Here is a 25357-nt window from a genome sequence, read left to right on the forward strand (position 1 = left end):
ATTTACCTATTCCCTAGAATTTAAATCTATCCTGTAGTGGGGCTTTTTACCTAAACTCAATTTCTGGGTTCGTTTGTTTCCACGGTTGAGTCTTCCTGCTCTTGATCGTTTTTCTGAATGCTTCAACTCAATCCCAGTTGAAAGCTCTTAATAGAAATCCCTCATAGTAACAAAGAGTTGGTGGTGGAAACTACATCAAAAGTGTAGTGCTGTGTTCTCTTTATTAATTTTCCTAGCTCTAGGCCATAAATTATATCCTGATGGGTGCTCTGATCCTGGGAAATACCATTCAGCAATGTAACAGAACAGTTATTACTTAGGAGACTGGTTCAGATGTGACACATTTGGGAAAGAAGAACTTCTACCCTCAGCAACTTTTCAGTGCAGGCAGCCTTCTTGCCATATCTCCTTTTCATCAGTTGGAAGCTCAATGATGTTAATTCTGGTTGAACAATTTGTATATGGATTGGATACCTTTTTAGCCATGGTGGAAGACAATTGTTAAGCCTCCTTCTGTAGAAATGTTGGCACAGAAGCCAGAAGTTATGCAGTCCAGAAATAATTTTGTTACAAAGATGTATGTAGCTCCCGATGCACAGTGTTATGTCATCGTTCTGTCCTTAGCCATCCTGACTCATTCTTTGCATTGGTGTTCACATTGAATTAACATAAACTCAAGACAAAAATCTCTCTCTCGCCTTAGGAATACTGACTCATTTATTTTTTGGTGTGTTCCTATTTCCTTATTATTCAATTTTACCTATACACATAACATTCATTTTAAATGACAGTAGCTTTATTTATAGGAGCAACACTGAGAGGCAATGTAACATAGTGGTTAAGAGTACATACTCAGGGGGGCCACATTGCCCCCATTTGATTCCCAGCTCTGCCACTTAAGGGCCTTATAACCTTAGGCAATTTACTTGACTTCTCTGTGCCTCATCTTTTCTCACAAGTAAAATGGGAATAACAGCACCTCATAGGACTGCAGTAGGAATTAAACGAATTAACCCAAATCAAGTGCTCGGAACAGTGCTGCATACATACAACGTCCTCACTAAATGCAAGCATTATTATTAGCTCTTATTTTAAATTAGCTAAGAAAATGATTCACACTAAAAAATTGGAATCTAAATATTGAATACAGTATTTATTAAGAAATTTGAGAATGCTTGCGGAAATTCTTGTGAGCTACACAAGCACTAGCATGTCCTGGAGAACCAGGGAAGGTTCAAGCCTAAAGTGCGGGAACAAGATGCTGGGTTCTAGTCGTGACTGTACCACCACCAGCTGTGCAACCCCAGGCCTTGCTTTCTTCATCTGTGCCATGAAGAGATTCTACAAATTCTCTGAAGTTACCTCCAGTCTCTAACAATCTATAATTCCTTGAATTCACAGGAAGCTAAGTAGTAGTATTATTTATACAAATCTGAACAGAAACAAGTATCTATAAGATAGTTCTCATGAAGTTAAAAAATGAGAAATAACGTGGAGAGATCCCAAGTCCAAAATATGAGTTCAAGCGGCCCTGGCCCTTTAACACATTTCCTTGTATGGACACGTTAATGAGATTCCACTAAATACTGGAGAGGAGAGCCTTCCTAGGATTTTACACGGCACCGTGTTGGGACCTGGCCTAACCTTCCTGGGGCTGCCCACAGGTGGGACTCCTGGCCCACGACTCCATTTCTAATCCTGATGTAACCATGTGATGTCGCATAGCTTCTCAGGAAAAAACAAAATTGGTGGTACATCATTTCAATTAAAATTTAAAATAATGATTCTAAGATTACTAGACTTCTGAAAAACTTGTTTCATCTGAGATGACTGAAATAAAAACTCATGAAAAATAACAGAATGATGTTGTTTTACATACTGATTTATTTTAAAAGCACAATATATAAGAATATGTAGAATGTCTCACAAAACATTTGATAAAAAACAATTTTAGGAGAAGTGAAGATGGCGGCGTAGGCAGACTCTGAACTCACCTCCTCCCGCAGACACAGCCAATTTACAACTACTCGTGGAAAAATTACCCCTGAGACAGAACTGAAAGCTGGATGAGAGGAACTCCTGCAACAACGGACAATCCTAACTGAGGTGGAAGAGGCAGAGACTCCCTTCTGGAGAGAAAAACGCCGCCTTCACAAGCCGCCAGCTTCACGGCCACCGGGAGCAGCTCACAGGTACGCAGCCTCCCTGGAGGCGCGGGGCCCTGAGCCGGGAGCGCCCCCGCTGTGGGCATTTTGTGGACCCAGCACAATCGAGACGAGTGGCATACTGTCTGACTTTGTCTGCTACTAAAACATTGGGGAGCACCCCAAGAAAAGCTGGTTCACAAAGAAATTAAAACCAGCTCTTAAAGGGCCCACGCACACTCAACCGTTTCAGAAAGCAACCTAAAATCACCAGAAAGAAAGGTGCACAGTACTGTGGTGAAAAGAGACTCACCTGATAGGCCCTGAGTGCATCTCGGTGAGAGGTGAGACCTCTCCAGGGACTGGGACATTGGCAGCGGCCATTGTTGTGGCCTGGTGTGAGCGTGCTGACACAGACGCCATTGGAGTTCTCCCTGAGCCTGCTAGCCCAGGTCTGCCCCACCCGCTAGAGCACCGATTTCATCCAGCTCAGCCAGGGCAGGCAGCCCACCCTAGAGACTGGCCCCACCCAACAACAAGCCCTCAGGCAACTTGTGGGCCTGCATAGATTGGTGACTGGATTCTCCGCAGCCTGGCAACTGAGCCCACTTCAGTGGGGCAGGGCGTGCACAAGGAGCGGGTGGAGAGTGTGGGGCGGTGCCCTGCACAAGGAGCGGGTGGAGAGCGTGGGGTGGTGGTGGAGTGTGTGGGGCTCCCGCCGTAGAGAGACTAGGTCCACTTCGGGAGGTCGGAGCGCACACACGGGGCAGGACTGTGTTGACTGTGTGTGTGGACCTGTCAGCTTGTCCACTGCAGGGCAGGGCTTGTCAGCTGCAGAAGACTTGTGCTTCTCAAAGACCCACATAGGGGGTTTGCCCCACCTTCCAAAGCCTGAAACAATTGGGTGCTCCTGTGCCTGAGGCCAGCCCCACCCAGCTGCAATCCTCAGAGAGCTGACAAGAGACCTAAAGGCTAGAGCTTATAGCAATTGTAAGGCCCTGAGCCTAACAACCTGCCACGCTGGGGGCCTACTCACTTGAAAGAAATACTGCAGCACAAATGTGGTATTAGAAATTGCAGCCAACTGTGCTGGGGCTCCCCACACCTGATAAAGAGACTGAAGGGCCCACAACAACTACAAGCAGCTGAGCATTACAACAGCTGGCCAGGAGCATAACTCGGCCTCCCTGGGCGCCTACAGGGAGAGCAAACAGACCAAAACAGAAGGGTGCCCGTAGCCCACATAGGGGTCACCCCTGGAACATTGAGAACTGAGGGAAACACACAACAGGCCTCCTAAGGCGTCACTTACATAAGGTCACCTATCCAAGAGCAGGAGACGTAGCTGACCTACCTAATACGTAGAAACAAGCACAGGGAAAGAGGCAAAGTGAGGAGGCAAAGGAATACATTCCAAGTACGGGAACAGGACAAAACCCCAGAAAAGGAACTAAGTGAAACAGAAATGAGCAACCTACCCGACAGAGAGTTCAAACTAAGAGTGTTAAGGATGCTCACTGATCTGGGGAGAAGAACAGATGAACTCAGTGAGAATGTCAACAAAGAAATGGAAGATATAAAAAAGAACCAATCAGAAATGAAGAATACAATACTGGAAATGAAAAATTCACTAGAGGGACTCAAAAGCAGAGTAGAGGAAAAACAATTTTAAATACAATTTTTAAGCTCTAAATAAAGTCTCTACTTAGGAAAAATATATACACTTTTAACCACAAAAGTGCAGTTTTAAAGGCAGATGTCAGACCTCTTAAGTACATGATAGCTAACAGCCACCTTAAGGACATTAAAGCTGTGCATTTATAAATATTTGAGGAAATTCATGAAAATGTTTTGTAAATATTATAAGCAAACCTTTAGCATACAATGTGGGAGAAGGTTTCATGATCTACTTACAAACGCTTAAATCTTGTATTTTATAATATTATCTTACAAAATTACTATTATTATCAAGAATTCATTATACATTCTGGTTTAAATTCTCTTATGTCATCTTCACTAATATCAAGCACAGGTTTGTATTACATATATATATATACATATATATACACACACTACTTTTTCCTTCATATAATGTCCCCGCATTAGAATATATTTGGTCCAAGGAACATTCAGAGCATGGCAAAATGCTGCTTTAACTGTTTAATTAAATGTTGGGTATCCACATGATCTGGAAATGCTGCTTCAGACTTCTGAGCAGCAACATAGCTTCTCTGTAGATCCCCAATCTGTAAGAAACACCAGCAAAAGACCACAGAATGAGACCAGAAAAAATAAGTAAGAAAGTAAAAAAAAGACATACTATTTGCATATTGTAGAAATGCAAATGGTTCTTAAAGGTAAATTGCTTGATTATGCTACTTTGATTTTAGAATTCTTTCACCCAGATTATAATTCAATCTTGAAAAAATATATGAGAAAAATAAAATAACCAATTCTACAAATAATTTCTGTTCCATGATAGCTGTCTAGTTATGAATTCATAAACCTATGTTTTCTTTTCCTGTCATGGATAGTTTTATAAAAATACAATGACATTTGCATGTTAAAACAGCCAGCTCTATGTAGCTCAGGAAAACTATTTGTAACGTACCACAGACAAAGACATATTTTGATTAGGGTATTACCTGTTAGACAGAAAATTCAAGCAAAAACTATTGTATTTAAGATAATAACATGCTCTGGGAGGTTTTACACGGTGCTAGCACAGTAATCTGGTTTTAGAAGTTTATAAAAGGTCTCTCTGATTTTCAATAAACTTTGTGTTAAAGTCCAGTCCCAAAGAAAAACACACATAGTATCTGAATCCATCTGAATATATCTTGATTCATGGATACATTTCTAAATAGAGAGCGCTTTTTAGTGTGTGCACAGAAAAAAATCTAGGTAATTCAATTCTGGTATTTTTTTGTAACACATATATATATATGTGTTATATTTTTTGTAACACATATATATATATACTACAAACATAAGTTTCCTTTTTTAAATCATAGCATTTCTTTTTAACATACTATTTTCTCTTATGAAAGTGTAGCCTTTTGTTTAAAGAAATATCTCATTTGAGTTATATAGTAATAAAATGTGATAATATTCCTGAAGGAAAGTAACTGAGCCTTCTTTGTGGTTTAACTGAGTGGCAGCACAGTGCAGTGGAAAACATGTGGGCATCATGGGGAGCTGGGTGTGAATTCTGAACCCGCCCCTACCATGTGACCTTGGGAAGGTTTTTAACCTCTACAAGCCTTGGGTTCCATCAGAATGTAAGCTGCATGAGGCAGAGGTTGTTGTCTGTTTACGTTGCTAACATCCTCTGTGCCTACAACAGTGCCTGCTGTACAGCAGAGTCTCAACAAACAAAACATCAGTTGTATGAAAAAATGGGCGAGGAAGGTAAGGGATACCTACATTGCAGGGTTGTTGGGAGAATTAAAGAAGGTGTGCGGAGCAGCTGGAACACTTAACAAGTGATCAAAAGTTACAACTTATGAATGACAGCTTATTTTCAAAACAGAAATGAGTGCGGATGGCTTCATGTGCATGCTATGAAAAATGACGTATTTTTGTAATGTCTTTTGGTCTACAAAGACTCTCACATGAGCAAACATTTTTAGCCATTTCCGTATCCTCAAAACTCACCCTCCATGTTAAAGGAAGCTTTCCAAATATAAAGTTAGCCATTAGATGCCTTTTGTTTATTTTCTTATTATTATTAAAAATGGCACATGACTCCTTTTAGCTTTTGGCTAGCAGCTGACTTGCAACACAGTATCAACAGTTGCATTTTTCCCATATTATTCACAGTTAAAATAGATTTCACTAATATCCCTAATTTTACAGCAATCATGCCCGAGACTTCATGGCAATATGATCTACAAATAATATACAGGATTTCTTTGCTGTAAAAGCCAATTACTAAATCCTTCCCAAACCAAGAGTTACTTAATGAGTATTTTTCAATGACTAAATGTCATATTTTAAAACATAAAATAATTCTTCTGCAATCTATAATGGTGTTAAGTTTAGTCAATATCCAGTGACAAATTTCTTTAAAGTTTATTAAACAGTCCCTTGAAGTAAAGACATGTATATACCAAAATTAAATGTTTATAAAATCATACATTCCAGAAAGCTAGAATTTCCTTGATTAGCTGTACTTTTTTTTAACCAAGAAAGAAAATAAAACAGACCAGATGATAAATTAATAAAGAAAGAGAATACCTTATCAGAGACTACTGCAAAATTAAAATGCGGCTCGTACATATGGGGGGCTAAAGATGACGCAGTTTGTAACAGCGCCCTTGCCTGTGTAAAAAAAAAAAGAAAGAAAAGAAAAACCAAAGATATATGAGCATATATCAACAGTATATTTGTGATTTTTTTTTTTTTTTTTTTTGGGTAAAAGAATCCTTTACCCAGGACAGGACCTTAATAAACATGATCCTGTGATAAACATAGATGACATTCCTCATGAAATACAATGTACTACTATATAATTAACTATTTATATCTTGCCAAAATTATATTAATAGTAAAATGCTACAAAATATGGAGAAAATAAAAGAATTGAGAACTTAGAAAAGATTTAAAGTTATTTGAGAACCACTGTTCTTGTGAAGTTTATTTTTCAATATGACATAGGACTCAAAATACAATCCTCTCAACGCTAAAAAAAAGTCTTATTAATCTAGTTTTTGTTGCTGTTGATTGATTTAGTAGGCTTCTAGTTACCTGTTCTCTAACGCAACAACAACCAAAACACCATAGTGAATTTCAAAGCCCCAGCTCCAGGGTCTGTGCTGGATGATAGTGAGCAAGCATTTATTATACTGCTGACCTGAAAATGACAACTGAATGCAACTGAAAATGACAAGCTTTCCGTTCTCTAAACTACTCAAAAAGCAAAATTCACATCATTTTTTGTGCCCTACAGGCTCAAAGGATCATACATTACAGAGACCACCGAGTGACAAGAGATGCTCACACATTCATCGTTAAGCTCACAAACTCAGCATTCCAAGCAGCTGAACAACCTCTAACTTGCAGCTAAACCCAAAACCTCTATCCACGACCCTGAGGACAAATTCGTATATCTTTTCTTTTAATGGAAAATAAAATAACAGTTCATATAGGATGTTGGATGTTAATTTTTAATAAAATGGGGTTAGTATCATGAAACCTTTCACCAAAACATTTCAAAGCAAGTGTATACCAGAGAAAGTACAATAAGTAGGAGGGAAAGAAAATCAAATAGCACTAATAGAGAAAATCACAAAAAGCACTTGCTTCAGATGCACATATGCAAAGTTCCATGACAGAACAAGTTCCCATTTAGAGTAGGTACTTTCTGTTTACAAAACACAAATACTTCTTATTGGCTGTGGGGGAATTTATGAAATAAAAGCCAAATCCAATGATGTTTCTTTCCTTCTTTTGTTAAAACTTTGTCAATGTGCTTAAGACACCAGGTTGGAGGTTAACATCCTGGCATGCTGCTCATTATGTCTGTGACTGTGAGTAAAGTTACTTCCCTTCCTCAAGTCTGTTTCTTCATCTCTAAAGTGGAGAATGTAATAATATCTACCCTTGATTGCCATTAATATTGTATGGGTGTAGTTAGCATTTTAAACATTTTTTTATGTGCGTAATAATAATAATACAAGTTATTAAGCATCCACCCTGTGCTCAATACTGTGCCAAGTGCTTTACATGCATGATCTGCTAATCTTCACAAAAACACCCTCAGGTACTGTTACTACCCTATTTTATTTATCATCCACTCATTTCACAAATATTGACTGAGCACTGACCATGTGCCAGGCACTGCTATTGATGCTGAAAATATAGCAGTTAGAAGACAGAGAAGGTCCCTTCTTTCACACAGCTAGCATTCTACATTCTACATATAAATATGAAAATATCTGATAAAATGATAAGTACTGTGAAGAAAAAAGCAGTAGGAGATGTGATAGTGCCTGAGGGTTTCTTTAGACTGATGTTTGAGATGGCCTTTATAAGGAGGTGGCAATTAAGCTGAGACCTGAATGATAACAAGAAAAAAGTCACTGCAGGATCAAAGAAGACTGTTCCAAAGGCCCTACAGTAAGAATGAGCACTGCACATCTGCAGAAAAGTGAGGCAGCTAATGTGTCCGGACATCAGGCATTGGTAGGAAAGAAGCAGTGGCAAAAGATGGGTCCGAGAGGGAGCCAGAGGCCAGGTTACGTGGGGCCTTGTAGACCAAGGTTTGAAGTCCAGATTTTATGCCAAATACAAGGAGAAGCCACTGGAGGATACTACGCAACGCAATAATAAAAGAATCTTGTTTTTTAAAAAAATCCCTTAGGCTGTTCTGAGGAGGATGCACTTACTCACTGATGTAAGGTGCACTTACTCACTGATGTAAGTGGAAACAAAAAGACCAGCTAGGAGACTCTTGTAGTAGCCCAGGCAGGAGATGAGAGCAGTGTGGAGACGGGTGGTAGGAGCCGAGAAAAGCGGCTAGGTGCAGGATGCAGCCTGGAGGTAGAACTGACAGGGATTGCCGAGCATGACGGGGGCGTAGGGTGGCAGGGAGAAGCAGTAGGAAAAGAGAGGTTTCGAGGGTGGCTCCTAAGATTTTGGCTTGAGCAGCTGGATGGTGGATGGGGGACTGTGAATGGTGGAACAGCTCACTAAGACGGGGAAGACTGGGGAGGTGCAAAAATCAAGTGCTCTATTTTGGATACAGAAAGGTTAAGTAACTTGTCCAAGGTCACATCACTAAAAGGCATCTGAGCTGGGATTCAAACAGAGGCCTGTCAGACTGTTGAGCTCATTTTAAAATACATAACATAGCCACATGTGACTTTTCTTTGAAGAAAGCAGGTAGCCCACTGTGCCACTGGTAGTTCACAGACCTGTTCAACATGGCCCTTCTGCATCTCCAGCACAGCCAGGTTGTTGTAGGCCTCGGCATGGTTATTGTTGTTGACCAGAGCCAGCCTGAAGCACTGATGGGCCAAATTTGTATCTCCTATTCCCTACAAAAGAAAAGCACATGTTTGCACACACAAATCCATATGCTTCCTCCTGCCACCTCCTCCCTTCTTTCCTCATATAAATCTTTTCTGATACCATAGAAAAAGCAACAAGTACTGATCAGAATAGTCAAGTATGAAGTGTGATAAATAAATGACAAGCAATAGGATATATTAGAGTATATGAGGAAGCCATTTGGTGTAAAACTAATTTGGCCTGACCCTGTTTTTCCAAAAGGGCCTGACTTGGCCTTTGAGCATGCATTGTATATCTGCTTTAAGCATTTACTATGTCCCAAAGACAAGAACAATGCCCTTAAAAATAAGGATGTAACTTCCCCCACATCAGCATCTCTCCCTAGGCTAGGGATTGATCGCTGACCTGCTGTGACCACCCGGCTAGAGACCACAGACCTGCTACCTGCTATGTTCATCAATTGCTGAGTGAAATCCTGTGCCAGCAAAGCAATCTCGCGACTATTGTAAAAGGGATATTCCAATCATATGTGATACATGCTCTTTGACAGTTACAACCACTCTGTACACCCCACTTCTTTGGTGCCTTTCCTTCTGTGGGGAAGAAAGGCCCCAGGCCAGTCCTCAGATCTGGCTCATAATAAACTCACCCCAATTTTGATTTATAGATTGGTTACAGATTATTTGTGCCAACAATTATATGTAAGAGGATTTAACCTGGGAATATAAAATAAGCTATGACTCCTAGAAATCTCTAAATTGCTCCATAAGACCATAACCAAACCTGAATTTACAATACCTGAAAATTTCCTCAAACTAACTTGTGGCTACCTTTCCTGTAACAGAAGTGATATTAGAGAAGTAACGTACCACAGCTACGTGTCCCAAGTTGTACCAGACATCAGCGGCCTCTTCTTCATTCTCAGTCAGAGACAGGGCACGTTCAAACGAGGTCAGAGTCATATCATACTGCTGGGCATAGAAGCAACAGAGCCCCAGATTGTTAAAAAGCTGGCAGTTATAAACACCCATCTGCAGAAGGCGCCTTTTAGAAAAAGAGCACACAAATTTTGGTGTCAGACCAATTTTATAAATATTAAGACATATATTTTTATAAAGGTAGAAATGAATTCATTCTATAATTTTTAATACCTCCAAAGAATATAAATAGAAAGTCTTACAGTAAATGAAAAAAATTTTAAAGCAAATACAAAAGCATGTCTTTTTTAATGGTACTAGTCATGGGAAATGTGTCCAGAGGCATGGTTGGAAACAACTTACATAAGTTTTTTCCCCAAAAGCTTTGTTATGGAACCAAAATAAGAAATAAATAATCACATAAAGTAAAACCCACACATTTTTTGCTTCATAAAGCTTTGGTGCCCATAGGTAAGCTCCTAACGCCTTCTAATCTAATTTGAAGACTGTGTTTAGCATATATCTCCAAGTTTTCAGCTGAATTGGATCTTGGTTTGGGTTACCTGTATTTTGCAGTTTAGCTGCGTCTACTGACCTCCAATGAGCTTCCACCCAGGAAGACAAGACCATCAGTAGATCCCTATGTCATCCACTTAGCTTCCACGCTACAGCTCAAGAACCCCATTGTGCTTCTATGCATCATTAATCCCAAAGAGAAAGGGACAAGAGAGTTCAAATGAGCAAATGAAAATCCACCTCAGCTGCCCTGAGGAACCCATGACGCACTCTGGGGGTTGGGGAGTAGAGTCAGCTGCATGTGCACAAGACAGCATTCATATTATTACATCTCATGCTTCTAACATATATTGGGAAAGAACTCTTGTCAGCTGCCAGTTATCTCCTTGTATATTACCTAAGGGCTGAAGAGGATATCATTATTTAAAAATTAATTTCAGAAACCATCTATAGGATAAAATAAGTATGTGCTCAAAAGAGAACCAGTGAACAGAATTTATTTAGATTTTTAAAAAATATTTGGACAAGAGTTGACAGTATTTCATGAAATGGGGATTGTTCCAGGTCCTCATCAGGACTCAGAACCTGGGGCCTACAGCTCTTTGCAAATCGTGTCACTATTTCAGCTTCAGGGTCTTTATATTATGTATAGTGGTATTAATGGGGGCAGTGATGGCGAGATGTGCTTCCAGTAACTATTAAACTGTTATTGGTTGACGACAAAATCGCTAATTCATACAATGACATGGTGTTAAAAACTCAAGCAATATCCAGGTGTGTTTCTTCAAGTTGCCAAATATCTGTGAGTTTCTAAATTATTAGATGTCACTTTAATGCTCATAAAACATCTGGGTGTTTAAATTTTTAGTCTCATATAGACTTGGCCTATACATCATTTCTCTACATTTTCATTCCATCTTTATTATTGTTCCACCAACATTTCACAGGAATGTAGTTCTACAAATTGAATGGAAAGCACACCTGTAAAACCGGAGAGCTATTTCTGGCTGATCAGAATAAAAGTGGTTGCTTCCAATGCATGCAATGGCTTCCACGTGAGTATTGTCCTGTTTCAAAACTTCTTTGTAGTAATCGGATGCTGATGAAATATTGTTCATTTCCTATTCCCCATCAAGACATAAGAGCAATACTTTATTAATATTGGACAAGACATTTTTTTTTCTGACTGGTTTATATTCTTTCATTCAATAAATATTTATTAAGAGCCTGCCATGTGCCAGACCCTGTTCTAGGCCCTGGGGACACAATATGAACAAAAAGATCAAGTTACTATCTAAAAGGAGGTTACCTCTGGTGAGGAAGACAAATGAACAATGTACTGTCAGGCAAGGACAAGTGATGTAAAGAAAACAGAGCAGGGTAAGGAGCCAGGGAGGCAGCGGGGGAGGGCGCCACTTCAGAAAGGGTTGCAGAGGAAGCACTTCAGCACTTCGGAGGAGGTGCTATGTGAACAGAGGCCTGAGTGAAGTGAGGGATGGAGACCTGAGCACATCTGGGGGAGGCACAATCCGGGCAGAGGGCACAGCAACTGTAGAGCCTGAAGTGGGAACACACTAGTATGAAGAACCACACAAAGGCAAGTGAGGCTGCGAAGAGGGCGAGTAGCACAAAACGAGTCAGAGAGGCAGCCAGGAGCTTTGTCTGCCATGGTAGGAACTTCAGGGTTTTCTCAACACTGAAGGAAAGCCATTAGCGAGTTAAGAGCAGAGGAGTAACATGATTATATTTACTTTTTTAAAGAATAACTTGGTGGTACACACAGCATACACCAAAGTGGGGAAGAATGACAGCCAGGAGACGGGGAGTCTCCCTGATAATCATAAACAAACGCAGTTAATGTTATTAATGAACGTTATATCTCTCAAAGCCACCTTCAAGGCCAGTTCAGGCCCCACACTCTTCATGGGGATTTCCTTCACGCCCTCACTTCACACAGCTCTTTTCTGCCTCTCAAATCACATGACACATTGTGTGAACCACTCACTTGTTCTCATCATGTGAGGACTCATATGTTTTGATTTTTTTTTTTTTTTTTTAAAGATTTTATTTATTTTTCCCCCAAAGCCCCAGTACATAGTTGTCTGCCATAGCTGCACATCCTTCTAGTTGCTGTATGTGGGACGCGGCCTCAGCATGGCCGGAGGAGCGGCACCTCGGTGTGCACCCGGGATCCGAACCCGGGCCGCCGGCAGCGGAGAGCACGCACTCAACCGCTAAGCCACGGGGCCGGCCCTTGATTTTAATCATAACATATTTTATCAAATCTAAGAGAGTCCACTGAAGGTAAGAAGCGCCACACAATGCTTTCTTATCACATAGAATTTTTTTTACCTCCATAGACTTCAGTTTTGTTTTTTTAATTTAAGGACTTTATTTTTTTAGAGCAGTTTTAGGTTCACAGCCAAATTGAGGGGATCGTACACAGATAAATGCACTTCATTATTCAGTATCAAAAATTCACATCCATTAATATTATCACCAATCTCATCAATATTAGTATTATAAAACTAGTTTTGACCTTGTGGACCCCTTGAAAGGGTCTCAGGGACCCCCAGGAATCCCTGGACCACACTTTGAGAAATGTTGATATTAAAATGATATTTGGGGCCTTTCTTCCCTCTCCTACTCACTCATTCCCATGAGATAAACCGAGCATGCTTGTCTCTGCCCCTCCTGGGTCTGTTAGGAAGCCAACTTGGCCTACAACTTGCCCATAGTCTCTGCCCTGCAGTGTGGAGCAGGCTCTCCTGGGTGGAGAAGGTCTGCAAGTTGCACAGTCATGTCTGTGACAGGGTGGATTGGTCTGTCTAACTCAGAGGCAGAACACCATTAAGTCCTATTGGTCATAGATCTAAAATCACATGCTCCGACTCTGCTTTTATCAGTAACAAAGTTAATGGGTTATCCTCCATTTTGTTTGAATCCTGTATCCATCTCTCAGCTGGTTCTCAACTTGGAGTGAGGAACAGGGGTGTTATTTATTAGTCCCATAAAACCGCAATAAAACATTCACAGGTTGATCCAAACTCATCCTTTATATATATTTTTCACATGCTTTATTTTTGAAATTCTTATTCAAAGTCCTGCCAGGATTTAGTTCCTTAAGAGAAGAGGCTTTTTCATTCATTGCTTATAGCTGCAAAATAATTTTTTTTTCAAAACACAGAGCTGTTGATACATTTGTTAATTAATTGTGAGTTCATTTTCTCCTGAATTTTACACTGCTGTTATGTGCAACTATTCCAAATATTCCTTCATATTTTAAGAATATAAGAACCCATTGAAAAGTATGAAAAATAAAGAATTTTAATAAAAGTGCATTTTCTATTTTTTGGTAAAACTAAAGCCTCGTAAAACTTAAAAGGAAAGAACAAATGAGCATCTTAACTCACCTCCCTGCAACCCCCACTCCCACACATACACCCAAATCCTTCCCTGCTACAGACTGAATGTTTGTGTCCCCCCAAAATTCATATTGAAGCCCTAATCCCCAATGGGATATTATTTGGAGGTGGAGCCTTTGGGAGGTAATTAGGTCATGAGGGTGAGGCCCTCATGAATGGGATTAGTGCCCTTTAAAGAAGAGGCACCAGAGGAATGATCTCTCTGTCCACCATGTGAGGATACAGCGAAAAAGGTGTCCATTTACAGACCAGGAAGAGGGCCCTCACTAGGAACCAAATTGGCCAGCACCTCGGTCTTGGACTTCCTAGCCTCCAGAACTATGAAAAATAAATTTCTATTGTTTAAATCACCTAGTTTATGGTATTTTGTTATAGTAGCCTGAGCAGACTAAGATATTCTCCTTCCAAAGAATAATCTCCACACCTAGGCAGCAACCTGACCAGTGAGCCTTAATGGCTCCATGAAGCATGGGGCCCCATGTGCATGACTTTTCTGGTTTCCAGGGCAACAGCATCCCACAGTGCAAGGCTTCAGTGTTACAGCTGCCAAAATTGGCGTATTAGTCTGCTTGGGTTGCCATAACAAAATACCATAGACTAGGTGGCTTAAACAATAAAAATTTATCTTCTCACAGGTCTGGAGGCCAGAGGTCCAAGATCAAGGTGCCAGCACAGTTGGGTTCTAGTGAGGACTCTCTTCCTGGCTGGCAGAGGGCCACCTTCTCACTGAGTCCTCATATGGCAGAGAGAGAGAGAGAGAGAAAGAGAGAAAGGTCTCTGATGTCTCTTCTCTTAAGGGCACTAATCCCATCATGAGGGCCCCACCCTCATGAGCTCATCTGAACCTAATTATCTCCCAAAAGCCCCATCTCTAAATACTACCACACTGGGGGCTTAGGACTTGAACATACAAATTTGGGAGGAACACAATTCAGTCCGTAGCAGGTAGTAATGCCCAATGCAAAGAAGACTCCAGCCTGAATAGCTAGTTGTTTCAAGGCTTTCAGTTCTATAAAATTACCTTAGAATGTCTGTATACTTGATTGATGGGCACAGAATTAATTTATGTAATCTTGAGGAATTTTAGACTGAAACTAACTTATGTTTTTGGCAACCTCATATGCAGTTTTTCAAACTTGTTATTGTAAAATATGTGCTTATGCTAAATAAATTTAAACACTGCAAAAGGGTATAAAACGAAAATCTCCCAAACCCCACCCCTCCCCAAATCCCACACAGCAGAGGCTCTGTTAATATCTTCTTGAGTATTCGTCAAGAAACTTTGTTCATATATACGCACACATACATGTATGCATGTTTTAACCACAAACAGAATCATTCTACACATTCTGATATACAGTTTATTGTTTGTACTCTCCGTGTCTTGACTCTCTGTCCATATCAATACAAAGAGCTCTATTCTGTTACTTTTTTACTTCTGCATAGTCTTCCATCAATACACAGACTATAATTTATTTAACCAGCCCCTTGTTGATGAAGCATTAGTTTGTTTCCATTTTTTTACCATAAAAAAATACTATAAAACCCTCTTTGCACATATCTTTGTGTACTTGTATGAAAACAGCCTTCAGGAAAATTCCTAGAAGTAAAATTGCTGGGCCAAAGAGCACGCACATTTAAAAATCTCATCAGTAACTCAAAACAGTCTCCAAATGAGTTGTACCAATGTACACTCCCAGCAACAATGTTCATATGTGGAGTTTGTTCCTCCACACCCTCGACAACCCTAGATACCAGAGAACTTACACATCTTTGTCAACCTGATTGAGTGAAAAATGACATAATATTATTGTTTTAGTTTTTATTTCTTTAATCATCACTGAGGTTACGCATTTAACACACCAGATATTGATATTTCTTTTTCATGAACTGTCGATTCATGTCCTTTGCCTGCTTTCCTATCCTATCTTTTGCCCTTTTATTATCGGTTTGAATGTATGAGGGACTTGAGTGGGGAACTGCCCTCCTGGATACAGGGGAGCTGGAGGCAGAGATATGGCTCTGCTTTCTCCTTCAGATGAAATGAGCCTGGGCTGATGCTGATTTAAACATTCCCTCCAGAGGAAAAGCATAGATGGCTTGGTTAAGTTTTTCCAGATGGGTGTTACCAAGCCCCAGTATGAAAGGGTGGTGGTGTAGCCAAAATGCAGCTGAATTAGGCTGTTGTCTCATGTCTGGCGTGATTTTACTCACATGGAGAAGGTCAACAGCCTCCTAGGCTAGGAGGAAAACAAAGACCTACACAAAAGCCACACCACAATCTGACCCACAACTGCTCCAAAGAAACACATAGTTTCCATAAATATTTACATTCTTGACTAAATAAATGAGAATTTATAAGTGTAGGGGCATGTGCATTTGTATGTGTGTGTGTCTGTGTGTAATTCATCCATCAACACGTAAACCACCTGAAATCCAGCAATTTTTAAGCATGTGCAGATTGAGGAAATTAAAAGTAGCCTTTTGTCTGTCCAAAGTATAGAAAATATTTTCCCCATTTGATATTTTTACCTTTTTTTTGTTTTGGTTTTTATTTTTGATATATAGAAATTTTAACTTGTATGTTCTCATATTTATCAAATATGGCTTTCTGACTTTGTATCATGCTTAGAAAGGTCTTCCCCATTCCAAGTTTATACAAATAATTCATCTATGTTTTCTTCTTGAACTTTCATGGTTTTAAATCTTTGAGTCATCTGGCAGTAATAGATTCTTTTAGTATAAGAAATCATGGGCCGGCCCTGTGGCTTGGTGGTTAAGTGCGCGCGCTGCGATGCTGGTGGCCCGGGTTCGGATCCCGGGTGCGCATCGAGGCACCACTTCTCCGTTCATCCTGAGGCCGAGTCCCACATACAGCAACTAGAAGGATGTGCAGCTACGACACACAACTATCCACTGGGGCTTTGGGGGGAAAAATAAAATAAATAAAATCTTAAAAAAAAAAAAAAAAAATCATTACTCATCCAGTTCTATTTTTTTATCTATTAAATAATCCAATAATCCAATTGATTTAATAGGCCATCTTCTCACATCATAAATTTTCATATGTATGAACATATGTAGACTCTATTTTGGTCCTTTAATCTATTCCTGCATCAGAATTGTTTAAATTATAGTAGCTCTAGAATAAATTTTTTATTAATATAGATTTAAAATAATATTTCCAAGTATATCAATGTCACTTCAAGTATATAAATAACCATGCTATCATTATGCGATTTTCACAGTGGTTATTTTTTAACCAATTCACAAAATACTAACTATAATTAGATTTTTAGTTATTTAAAATAAAATTGCAAATAACTTAAGGAAGTGAATGTTGCAGTGGTTCTCGAACTCCCTTATACATCAGAATCACCTAGTGAGCTCGTTAAATACACAAATGCCTGAGTCCCACCTTCCAGGACGTCTGACTCAGCAGGTAGAGGATGAGCTGTGCTCCTCAAACACTCCCACAGTCGTTTTTATACACAGTAAAGTTCAAGGACCACTAGAATAATGTTTCCTAGGGTCATGTTTCTAATTCAAACACCTTTTAACAAAGAACAGTTCAAATAAAGACCTGCCTTTCACAAGGATAAACAAAATGCCTCAAGAAAAATTAAAACCACAACCAAATCAATTTAGCAAGGATAAATCATTTCAAACAAGTTTCTGTACAAAACAAGCAATGAACAATAGGCAGCACAACATGAAGTTCATTTTAAAATAGAAAACATTTAAAAGATACAAGACCAAAATGAAAATGATAAATAAAAAGAAAAGAACATAAAGGAAGAGAATCTCTCCAGAGAAAAGAATGACGTACATACAAAAACCTCTGAAGGCTTATGTAGTGTAGGCTGTAATACAAAGGAGCAAACTTTACTAATTAACTCTAAACCCATTGTCACATAAACAGAAAAAGAATACAGAGGAAATCTTTGTATGGTAAACTGTGGCATGAGGGAAATTGACTACGTAAATTCAAGGAGAAATACTGCATCCGACTATTCCAAGTCTGTGCTTAGTCCCTGAGCATCCAATTTGTGTGTGACATCATCCCCACAACTAGGATGCTTTCCTCTCTACTTTCTTCCTTCAAGTACAAACTTACGTTCTACTTTTCTCACAAAGCCTTCCCCTGGACACTTATAAAAGGATATGTTCCTCCCACTCCTGGCCAAACCCAAAGCAGGCAAAGGAAGAAGGGAGCTGAGTAAAGGATCTGCTCCAGAGCCACTCCCTACTCCAGCCATGGCAACAGTGACCATACAGACGTTTGGAAGGAATTCTGACCAGCAACCACATGTTCAAGATGCCATCATTCACTAGCACTTCCCGCCTAAGAGAAGGGCAGAAGACTGAAATGTGCAGAAGGCAGAGTCTAAAGGTCAAAGAGATCCGACTGCATTGGTCACCACTGTGCACAAATTCCCTTGGTTTCAAAAATCGATTCTATTTTATTTCCTTCCTTTCTAAGCTTCTTGGTCACAATTTTGTTCATGTTCAACTCAGGGTCACACAAGTAAACATAGAGAGAGACTGACATAGTATTTTTATTAAATGATCAAAGTCTTCTATTTACAAGTTTGTCAAAATTATATTTCAAAAGGGGAAACATTTCTAGAAAATTCAAAAATACTATTTGTTTTTCATTTTAAAAGTAATGCATGTTCACTAGAGAAAATCTGGCAAATATAGAAAATATAAAGAAGAAAATAAAAGCAATTTTTTTTTTTTTGTGAGGAGATCAGCCCTGTGCTAACATCTGCCAATCCTCCTCTTTTTTTTTTTTTTTTTTGCTGAGGAAGACTGGCCCTGAGCTAACATCTGTGCCCATCTTCCTCCACTTTATATGGGACGCCGCCACAGCATGGCCTGCCAAGCAGTGTGCACCCGGGATCCGAACCGGCAAACCCCAGGCCGCCACAGCGGAGCGCGTGCACTTAACTGCTTGCGCCACCGGGCCGGCCCCAAAAAGCAATTTATATACTACTACCCAGATATAGTAGTAACTATTAATACCTTCCATTCTTTTTCTAACAAAATAATTTAAAAATGTCATACCTAGCATTTCAAGGAATTTAAAACAGAACAGAGATGCTTCTGTTCAATATTGTAATGAAAGTCCTAAACAACAAGATATGTTAAAAAGTGTTAAAATGATTGAAATGAGGAGATGAAACTGTCTGTATTTGCAGATGATGATTATTTTATTTCTTAGAAAATTGAAGAGAATCTATGGATAAGATATTAAAATTTAAACAGAGTATTTAGCCAGGTTGCTAGTATCAAATCAACTTTAAAAAATTAATGCATTCCCACTCACCAGAAATAATCAAATAGAAAATACAATAGGAAAAAAAAAGGATTCCATTCATAGTTATACCTAGGAATACATCTGTGCAGAAGAGTTAACATAGCAGGTCTGAGACTGCTATTCTTAGAAAGGCCGGCTGGCAAGGTTGGCCCTTGGCTGGCATCTGAGAACTTGGCTGCTTCTCTATATTGATATAAAACTTTCCCCAAATGATAAGAGTGGCTCACTACACCTAAACTGTTTGTACAAACAATGCGGTTTATGCTGAACACCTGCTTTACTTCTTGGAGTCTGGGATTTTATGATGGGCAGAGGGTGCCTATACAACAAGCCCCTGGTAACACTCTTGTATACCAAGTTTCTAATGAGCTTCCCTGATAGGCAACGCTTCACACATGTTGTCATAACCTGTTGCCGAAAGAATTGTGTCCTGTGTGACTCCACTGCGGGAGGACTCTTGGAAGCTAGTGCCTGGTTTCCTCTGAACTTTGCCCCATGTGCCTTTTCTCTTTGCTTTGGATGTTTCTAACAAATCATCGAATCTCACGGTGGTTTTGGGGACCCCCAACAAAATATCTTTATGGAAATAATTACAAAATATTTATTGAAGGACACAAAAAGAAGACCAAAGTAAATGGAGAGTTATATCATGACTGAGAGTGGGAAGAAAGCCCCCCTCTAACATTTACATATTCAATGTAATTCCAGTCAACATACCTGCAGGCTTATTTTTTTAATGGGTCTTGAGAAGTCGATCCTAGTATCAATACGGGAGAGCAAAGGGTCAAGAATAACCAACTGCGAAGAACAGGTGGTAGAATCTGCCCAACCTGGTGTGGGAATTATTGTAAAGCCATAGTAATCAGGCAGCAGGGAGGACATCTCAACAGGGCTTTTCCTGGAATTTGACAACATGATTCTAAAATTTATAATAAGCGGAAGTCCAAAATAGCCAAGACTTTCCTGATGAAGATGAACAAACTGCCCTAGTGAAGAGTATTATAAAGCTACAGTAATTAAGATGACATAATATTGGTATAAGGATAGTCAAACAGACCAATAGAACAGAACAGAAAACCTCAAGATACATCTACTATATATAGAAAAAATTGATACTTCACATTACAGACCTTGGGAAAAGGATCAATAAATGCTCTAAGACAACTAGCTATCTCTAGGGGAAAACTAATTTAAATCTCTATCTCATACTGTTCTCTATACTTTTCTGTATGTTTGAAATATTAAAAACTTAGCTTGACTAAATGCATACATTAAAATCTCTTACTCTGTTGGTAAACCACAGGACAACAATCATAATTTTATAAATTGTTCTCCTCACTAGACCCCAAGGGACTTTGAGTTTACTTAAGAAGCATATAACCTCAACTTGACGTCAACTTTTTGAATAATATGAACCTTACCTCATAGATCCTGGCAATTCCACAAAGTAGGGTTACTTCTCCTGGAAACTTTTCTAAGCCTTGTTTGAAAAGATTTAAAGCAGTCAGAGGCTGATCCAATGAAATGTAAACCTAAAACCAAGAAACATTTCAATAAAAGTAATGGTTCTGAAAATAATACTATTTGTTACAAGTTTATAATAATTGCTTACTAACAAATTATCTCCTAGATATTACAGTAAAAATTTTTCAGAAACGTGTAGAATTAATTTTCAACAATGATGTTACAGTTTTATCTCCTTGTATTGTATATGAAGAATTCATTCATTTATTCCTTCAAAAAAATCCTCATTGTGGTCTTACCATTGTCACAGAGACTGAGCAATAACTAGACAGGAAAGGGTCAAGGGAAAATCTTTTTAGGATAGAACAGACATGAGTATGTCTATAGGCTGGCACTAAGAAATCAATCCTGAGACTGAAGTCGAAGATGCAGGAGAAAGAGGGGATGACCCATGGAACAAGGTCCGAGAAAGAGCAGCAGGAGAGAGCTTGTGGAGAGGGTGGTTTTGGAAAAGGACTCTCAGAAATAGAGGGGAAACGGACTTGTGAGGGATGGAGAATTATTTTATGATTAGAAACATAAGATTATGACATTTTTTCTTCATGATCATGGATCCTCTATTTCTTCCTAAACAGTTAGATTGTGCTTTGAAGTCAAGGCCCAAATGGATACACAGAAAACTGTTTACAGTGTTTATTGCTAAAGTATGAGATTAGAGGGAGCGATATGGATGAAAACTTTTCAATTTTTACCTTATACATTTCTAAACTGCTTTATTAAATATAATAAATAATAAAATTTAATAGACTAAGTAATATAAAATATTTAATAATTTTTAAAATTAACAATCTAACTTTTAAAGAAATGTTATTCCTAAAATCTGCTTGATCTCTATTATTTAGCAATCATTCCTTCATATATTAAAGAAAATCAGCAGATTTTACCTCTACACAGTCATGCAGGCAATAATGGATTTAAACAAATCGATTTATGGATAAATAGGTCAAACCACGTAGTTAACAATAGTTAAAATTAAAAGTACAGTTTTTTAACCATGTGGCAAGTGATTATCAACTAAGATGACAGTTAAATAGTGTGACCTGAGTTTTAATTTCAAGCTGTCAGAAAAGTTTAAAAGTCTACTATGATGCTTAGAAACTTCTTTAAGAATTTAAGTTTAATATATAATGTATAGAAGATAGACTTAGACACCTGAGAGTTTCAAACATTTTTGAAAACCACTGTAAACATACTAAGATTAGCACAGTAACTTATACAGCATAACTTTCATTTTGTTTCCTTTTAGTATGCTAACTTTTAATACCATAGTTAAGAAGTAGTAGTACTTCCTTTTCTATCTCATCTTCTTTTCAACCTTCCTTACCCCACCTTTTAATTTAAAAAATTCTTAAAGATACAGCAAGATGATGTCATAACCACCACTTCATCAAATGTTTCTTAAAGTAGCCTTGGTGAGGGTGAAGTAACTATCCTGATACTAAAAATTCTGGGAGGCCCTTCAATTCTATTGTGGCTGTAGGCGGCACTATGGGGCACAGTGAGTTAGCTCTGGAATCAGAAAGTCCTGAGTTTGAATGCTGGCTCTTAATAGCCAAGTGATCCTGAAAATCTGACTTATCCTCTTTAAGTCTGCTTTTCCTTAAGAGTACAAAGGAAAAGCTATGAGGCTTAAATTAAACTGCATATGGAACGGACCTGACACAGTACCTTACATTGAGTAGGTGCTCAATAAATGGAAATATTGTTTCTGTTATTATGGAAGAGACAAGAAATGAAGGACCTACATAAAAATAATCCCTGTTCTCTACAGTCTGCTTAGGCGGGAGACAAGTGTGTCATAAAAAAGAAGGCCTCTCTGGGGCCTATTACGCATGGGGGTGGTAGGCCTCTGGTATTTTCTTCTGCTCTAATGGGCAATCTTTCAAATGGGTTTTATTATTTTTTATGGCAATCAATTTCTCCTGAGATGGTTATCTTCTATAGGTTCTCACTTTTTCCCTTGCTCTAAAGAAAAATAAGTTAAGTCTGAACATATTAACTCGCTAAATATTCCTGAAGAAACTGGCAACTCTCTCCATGCACTGGACAGAATTAAACACTCACTCTGAGAAGACACATTTCACTCAAATTAAGAATATTTACTTACTTTTGCCAAGTAGAGAAACGTATCTACCATTTCCTGCTGCTTCAGGGCTGATTTAAACTGTTTTTCTGCTTCACGATACATTCCTAACCTAAGAACAGCCGTTAAAAGAATTAGACATTCAACTTAAAAATAAATACTACAGCATTTATTCATACCCTGAGGATATGAATAGAGACAAATTACCTCTATAAGAATAAGTATGTACCAAAGAAGGTAATGTCATACACACACATATATTAATATTAACATAAATGTTTATATAGTTTAGCAAAAAGTTGCCTGTTTCTCATATTCACTGTCTATCTAACCCTCAAATGCTGTGTAAAGCCTCTGTCAGAAGCCTAGTCACAGCAGGACTAATAGCTGCCAGTGAGCCAGGTCACACCAGGTCATCACCCAAAGAGCTTATGATCAGCTGGACATATGGCAGGCGACCTGAATAAATGCTTAGAGTCTCCATTTTCCTGGAAGAACTGAAGGGTGACATTTCTTTGAAAACACCTTCCGCTCTGAGACAAAACCCCATTTTTAAAGCTATTCTTAAACAATTTTGATGTAAGTAGTAATTGCCACTTGAGTATATAGCTATACTATTTTATTACTCTAGAAATATTTTCTTTTCTTTTTTTAATATCTGATCCTGATTGTCCTATCTACAAATTTGAGATCTGTTCCCTGCCTAACTATAACTATCCTGATGTCACCGATCTCTTCTGCCTAGGGAACATTTTGTTACCACTAAACCAATCATTAAAGCACACTTTAGCTTGTCCTTAATAAATCTGTTGGGCTTTCTCATAACTACTCATCCCTCACCATCTAAGAGCTACTTAGGCACTTTATGATAATGCTTTTATTTTGTGAAATAAAGTCAGAACAATACACAGTATGTCCCATTGTGCTACTTTCACTTAAAGGCTTGAAAGAATAGCTTGATCTTTTTTCCTAACTTAAGCGTCAAGCACTGGTGTGGCTATACCCAAACAGCTGTTGGAAGCAAGGTGATTAAAGGGGTTAAATGTCACCCAAAACAGTTGGCGCAAAGTTAGCGGGTGTGTGACATGGCAGAAACCCCCACCTCTTCAAAAGTCCCGCAACTTTTACAAGGAGTATTTATAAAATGTTATCAAAGAACTCTAAAAGTTCTGGAAAACTACATATTTACATACATGACTTCAACTGAACATGCAAGTCGTAAACACATGGCTGAAGTTCAGTCAGTGAATTCCATGATTCAGCTAATTATCATGAGAGTCTGTATATATATATATTTTTTTGGTGAGGAAGATTAGCCCTGAACTAACACCTGTTGCCAATCCTCCTCTTTTTACTGAGGAAGATTGGCCCTGGGCTATCATCCATGCCCATCTTCCTCTACTTTATATGTGGGACACCTGCCACAGCATGGCTTGATAAGCAGTGCATAGCACCACACCCGGGATCTGAACCTCTGAACCCCGGGCAGCTGAAGCGGAATGCATGAACTCAACCACTACGTCACCAGGCCGGCCCCCAAGAGTCTATATTTTTATCTAACAAGTCGTCTCTTTCCAAAAATGATTTAAAAGAGATTACAATAAAAGACACATATAAAACAAGAATATGAAAAAAGAAACAGATTTTTTTAAAAACAATGGAGATGGAAGGATAAGCAAATTAAAAAACAAACAAAAGCAATCAGAGCTATTGAGCTATCAGGAAACCAAAGAAAGGAAGGAAAGATGGGTCATGTTTTTTTATTGCTGCATCCTCAAAGGACAACTTCTAGTACTATCAAAAAGGAATTTACCACATGGGTTCTTGTGCAAAGGAAATGGAGTGGGCCATGTATAAAGAAAGTTTAGGAATAATGAAAACATCAGTTAAGGCCATGAACACAGGCCAATATCAGAGAGTCAGAGTCCAGAGACAATCCCCACCAACTGCCAACTTTTTCTCTCCAGTTTAATTCAATAACCTTTGTCAAGCACCAAGTGAATGCCCATTTCATGATGGCAAGGAGATGCGAAAATGAAGATAACAACCATGTCCTGAAGGCACCAATAAAGATTGAAACAAATCATGTTCACAAATAAATTTAATTTGTATTATGGCAATGAGACAAAAAAGGGCTTTGAGAGCACAGAGGAGGAACGAAACAAGATAGTTTCAGGGAGGAAGTGACAGGCAAGATTTTGACAGTTAGATAGGATGAGGTGGGGGTGGGGGGACATTTCAGATAGAAGAAACTATCTGCATAAGCACACAGGCAGGAAAGTACACAGCACGTTAGGGCAATGCTGAGTTGTTTTGGTTTAACTAGAAAGGAGGGCATAATAAGGAATGGGAGAAGTGAGAGATAAGGGCAAACATGTAGACTGGGACAAGATCATAGATGCCACACCTAA

The 25357-nt window shown here is 38.9% G+C and overlaps 1 protein-coding gene across 3 annotated transcripts in view; it reads right to left on the reverse strand.

The window, feature by feature from the left end:
- Positions 1-1861: 1861 nt before the first annotated feature.
- TTC8 (tetratricopeptide repeat domain 8) overlaps positions 1862-25357 on the reverse strand; it is a 53343-nt gene continuing 29847 nt past the window's right edge. For all 3 annotated transcript variants that reach the window (XM_004434186.3, XM_087448074.1, XM_087448073.1), the window contains 7 exons: positions 22971-23058; positions 20761-20871; positions 11573-11712; positions 10028-10202; positions 9062-9184; positions 6384-6467; positions 1862-4390 (listed from right to left, as the gene is read on the reverse strand). In XM_004434186.3, coding sequence (XP_004434243.1) covers positions 4274-4390; positions 6384-6467; positions 9062-9184; positions 10028-10202; positions 11573-11712; positions 20761-20871; positions 22971-23058 — 838 coding nt within the window. In that variant the 3' untranslated portion in view covers positions 1862-4273. The remainder of the gene's footprint in view (positions 4391-6383; positions 6468-9061; positions 9185-10027; positions 10203-11572; positions 11713-20760; positions 20872-22970; positions 23059-25357) is intronic.

Source organism: Ceratotherium simum, chromosome 24 (genome assembly GCF_057802395.1).
Source record: "Ceratotherium simum simum isolate JZ-2026a chromosome 24, ASM5780239v1, whole genome shotgun sequence".
Classification (NCBI taxonomy): Eukaryota; Metazoa; Chordata; class Mammalia; order Perissodactyla; family Rhinocerotidae; genus Ceratotherium; species Ceratotherium simum.